The sequence below is a fragment of the Gastrolobium bilobum genome, unplaced genomic scaffold (assembly GCF_033153095.1).
Source record: "Gastrolobium bilobum isolate Gb01-03AN ecotype WA unplaced genomic scaffold, APGP_CSIRO_Gbil_v1 utg10696, whole genome shotgun sequence".
Classification (NCBI taxonomy): Eukaryota; Viridiplantae; Streptophyta; class Magnoliopsida; order Fabales; family Fabaceae; genus Gastrolobium; species Gastrolobium bilobum.
Genome location: NW_026899284.1, coordinates 503,938 through 508,657, shown reverse-complemented (window position 1 = coordinate 508,657; position 4,720 = coordinate 503,938). Strand labels below are relative to the sequence as shown.

General features: G+C 37.7%; 1 protein-coding gene across 1 annotated transcript; it reads left to right on the top strand.

The window, feature by feature from the left end:
• Positions 1 to 621: 621 nt before the first annotated feature.
• On the top strand, positions 622 to 4,288 carry LOC133289211 (disease resistance protein RPM1-like). The gene is made up of 2 exons (XM_061487102.1): positions 622 to 1,126; positions 1,647 to 4,288. The coding sequence occupies exons 1-2, from the start codon at positions 697 to 699 to the stop codon at positions 4,049 to 4,051; spliced, it is 2,835 nt and encodes a 944-aa protein (XP_061343086.1). The 5' UTR covers positions 622 to 696; the 3' UTR covers positions 4,052 to 4,288.
• Positions 4,289 to 4,720: the final 432 nt, after the last annotated feature.

Genomic DNA, 4,720 nt, shown 5'->3' with positions numbered 1-4,720 from the left:
TGCATCCAAACTCTTGCAGCTGACTAGTATCTTTCTTTTTATACTTTGGTATATGCAAATGGGATTAATAATGCTACAATATTAATCTCAAGAGATTAATATTTTTTATGTTGTAGGAGATAATTTTATCTCACACACACATAAAAGTATGTGGAACGTATTTTTTTTTTCTCTCTTTTCTTTCACATAACTCTATATGGGATTCACATATTTTTATGTATATGTAGAAAATAAAATTATCTCATACAGAATCATTAATTCTTTTATTGATTCTATATTCAGAAATATTTTAAGATAACTTTTGGCTGAACTAACATACTTTTGTAGTGTATTTTGATTCCTTTCCATATAGGCAACTAGTTATCAACTTGTGATGTTGTCATATTTCAACTTTTTATGAAGAAAAAGTCGTAAATCTCTATTCCCTGCCTTATTTGTAAAATGGGACGAATAACGACTCATTTCCTTGGTGGCCAATCACAGTGTGCCAGTCATTGCATTATATAAGTCAGGAGAATAATATCAACAATCACGGTAGCTCTAGTTATAACTCGACCAAGGACTGTCTTTAACACAATGAGAAACTACAAAGCAAGCCACTTCATTTAGCTAATATGTCTGAAATCTACTCGGAGAAGCAAAGTCTCTCTCTACTAGTCTACTTTGATAAGTAACTAATCTGGAAAGTAAGAGATCATGGCAGAGAGTGCCGTGAGTTTTCTTCTCCAAAGGCTTGCGCCTGTATTTGAGAAAAAGGTGAAATTGTTCACAGGGGTTCGAGCAGAAGTGGTGGATCTGAAAGGACAGCTAGAGCTCATAACAGCCTTCTTAAGGGTCGCAGATGCATTAGAAGAGAGCGATGAGGAACTCAAAGTTTGGGTTAAGCAAGTCAGAGATGTTGCCCATGAGACAGAAGATCTTCTTGACGAATTAGAACTTGTCCAGGCACCTAATCAAACAAATGGATTCTCTATTTCTCTCAGGATCAGGAATATGAAAGCTCGTTATCGGATTGCTTATGAGTTAAAAGGCATCAACTCTCGCATGGGAACTATTTTTTCAATTCATAAAAGATTCCTCAGTAAACTTGACACTGCTTCAGAGGCTTCAAATTCCATTTCTACAGGTACTACTAAATGCAAACACCCTTTTAAGCTTAAGTGATGAGTATCCTAATGGTCATATTCAGGGGAACCACTCGATTATGCTATTATTCGTGCTCTTTTCCAGTGTTCTAGCTGCATTAGTAGCCATAGTTATAATCAGTAAATTGCTGCTGGTCCAATTGAAGCCTTTTCCCACACTTATCACATCATTTCTTGCTGAGCTGTTTTCTTTACTCTTTCATTTTACTATTAGCAGAAAAAATAAAAAAAGGGATACAGATCGATCTGCAGATGTTTCACCATTTAAGTCTATGATCTGAAAGCTTCTAGTAATATAATTTGAACACCTCCAATTACACCACTTGTTTTGTTTATACTAGATCAATGGTATCGGCAAAAAGATCAACGGTAATAAAGGAGGTGTGAAAAAAGTGATTAAGTGGTAGTGTGCAAATAGCATAAAAGCGTATTTGTTTTGCTATTATGCAATTCTCACTTGTGAGAATATCAGAATAGTACGATAAACATATTTTGAAACAGGTAACACATGGCATGATCAACAAGGAGATGCCCTTCTCCTGGACAACACTGACGTAGTGGGAATAGACAGGCCTAAAAAGCAGTTGATCGGGTGGTTGATTAAAGGTTGTCCTGGACGCAAAGTAATTTCTGTTACTGGAATGGGAGGGATGGGGAAAACTACTTTGGTGAAGAAAGTATATGATGATCCAGAAGTAAAGAAACACTTCAAAGCCTGTGTTTGGGTTACTGTTTCTCAATCTTGTAAAATTGAGGAGCTTCTCAGAGACTTGGCCCAGAAACTTTTTTCTGAAATAAGACGACAAGTTCCAGAAGGCTTGGAAAGCATGCGTAGTGACGAGATGAAGATGATTATTAAAGACCTACTGCAGAGGAGGAGGTACCTAGTGGTATTTGATGATGTGTGGCATATGTATGAATGGGAAGCTGTCAAATATGCATTGCCTAACAACAATTGTAGCAGTAGGATCATGATCACCACACGTAAATCTGATTTAGCCGTTACTTGCAGCATAGAATCCAAAGGCAAGGTGTATAATGTGCAACCCTTGAAAGAAGATGAGGCTTGGGATCTATTTTCTAGAATGACTTTCCAGGGTCACTCATGCCCCTCATATTTGATTGACATCTGTAAATATATCTTAAGAAAATGCGAGGGTCTGCCCCTTGCAATTGTGGCAATCAGTGGTGTCCTGGCTACGAAAGACAAGCGCAGGATAGATGAGTGGGATATGATTTGCCGTAGTCTTGGAGCTGAAATTCAAGGCAATGGCAAACTTGATAATTTGAAAACAGTACTTGGCCTCAGTTTTAATAATTTGCCTTACTATTTAAAGTACTGTTTTTTGTACTTGAGCATCTTTCCTGAGGACCATTTGATTAAGCGCATGAGATTGATTCGCTTATGGATAGCAGAAGGATTTATTGAAGCCAAAGAAGGAAAAACAATGGAAGATGTTGCAGAGGATTACCTCAAGGAGCTCCTGAACAGAAACTTAATTATAGTAGCAGGGACAACATCTGATGGAAGGGTCAAAACTTTGCGAATCCATGATCTTCTACGGGAGATCATCATTTTGAAGTCTAAGGATCAAAACTTTGCAGCCATTGTCAAAGAACAAAATGTGGCATGGCCTGAAAAGATTCGGCGCCTTTCATTGCATAGCGCATTACCAAACGGACAGCAACAGAGGTCTGTTTCTCAACTCCGTTCTCTCTTAATATTTGGGGTTGTTGAAAATTTATGCCTAGGCAAACTGTTTCCAGGCGGTTTCAAACTGCTTACTGTTTTAGATTTTCAAGATGCACCTTTAAAGAAGTTTCCAGTAGCAGTTGTTGACCTATATTATTTAAGTTATCTAAGCTTAAGGAATACAAAGGTGACTATGGTTCCAAGTCGTATATTAGGGAAGTTGCAGAACCTAGAAACATTGGATCTTAAGAAGACTGCCGTCAGAGAATTGCCTGCAGATATACTAAAGCTTAAAAAACTTCGCCATCTCCTTGTATATCAGTTCAAAGTCAAAGGTTATGCACAGTTCCACTCCAAATATGGTTTTAAGGCTCCCCCTGAAATAGGAAATTTACAGTCACTACAAAAGCTTTGTTTTGTGGAGGCAAACCAAGACTGTGGCATGATAATAAGGCAGTTAGGGGAGCTAAGTCAACTAAGAAGGTTAGGCATCATGAAACTCAGAGAGGAAGATGGGAAGGCTTTCTGTTCGTCCATTGAAAGATTGACTAATCTCCGTGCCCTCTCTGTTACTTCTGAGAGCGAGAATAAAGTCATTGATCTGGGATTCATTTCTTCACCCCCTCCATTTCTTCAACGCTTGTATATGTCAGGACGTCTACAAGAGTTACCAAGTTGGATACAGTCTCTTCATAGCCTGAGCAGGTTATTTCTGAAATGGAGCTGTTTAAAACATGATCCACTAGTATCTCTGCAGGATTTGCCAAACCTTGCACATCTTGAGCTACTTCAAGCTTATGATGGTGACACATTGCATTTTAGGTGTGGAAAGTTCAAGAAGCTCAAGGTTTTAGGTCTTGACAAATTTGATGGACTCAAACAGGTGACAGTGGGGAAGGGTGCAATGCCTTGCCTAGAAAAGATGATCATCCAGCGTTGTGAATTGTTGGAGAAGGTACCATCAGGCATTGAACACTTGACTAAGCTGAAAGTCCTTGAGTTTTTTGATATGCCTGATGAACTGATGAAGACAATATGTCCACATGGTCCAGGAGAAGATTACTGGAAAGTTTCACACATACCAGAGGTTTATTCTACCTATTGGAGAGATGATGGTTGGGATGTTTATGCACTAGACAGTTTCAAAGCTTGTTCTCCCCGATCTGGCACTGTCATGAGATGTCATGAACGCCTCACTCTGTGGAAGGTGTAGCTATAAATTGTGCAATAACAAAAGGTGAATAATAATTTGTAGAAATTACCTAAATTGTATGTTAAAATATTGAGCAGACTCGTTCCCTGTATAGGAGTCAGCACTCTAAATAAAGGTGTAGGTTTTTATTCACCTTTGTTTATATTCGATTAATGTAAATAGATGAATCAACTAATGATCATCGTTTAACTCACTGTATATAAATCTTCCTATATTTCATATACAAATCCCATTCTTTCCCTGTCTCTTTATGATTACGGAATAACGTATTATCAGTGATACCTATTACAAGATATATCTTATTATCAATGCAAATGAGATTAATAATTATACAACTGCAGTTAAACAAATTAAAAAGAACAAGCACTAGGGCAAGTTGTACAAGATTACCTCAATGAACTCTTAATCCAGATAGTGGACACACCAAAACCTTTTGTTTCCATGACCTTGATTCAGTAGAGACAATCAAGATATTAGAATTTCCCGCATGATAGCAAACGCAAAAAACAAACATTACAAAAATTCACGAACGAGGAGTTCGATTCGTAAACTACTTTCTCCGTTCGCGATTGTTTGAGATCTACAAAATGCAGTTGCACAAAGATTTTCAATCGAAATTGAAAAGCCATTATAAAATTGATTGTTGATGGAAGCGAAGTTTCCGAACCT

What these genes read in the sequence shown, in the direction of transcription:
- LOC133289211 (XM_061487102.1), top strand. Translation starts at nt 697, where the DNA reads ATGGCAGAGAGTGCCGTGAGTTTTCTTCTCCAAAGGCTTGCGCCTGTA. An exon ending in TTCAAATTCCATTTCTACAG is followed by an intron (nt 1,127 to 1,646) that starts GTACTACTAAAT and finishes ATTTTGAAACAG; the next exon opens with GTAACACATGGCATGATCAA.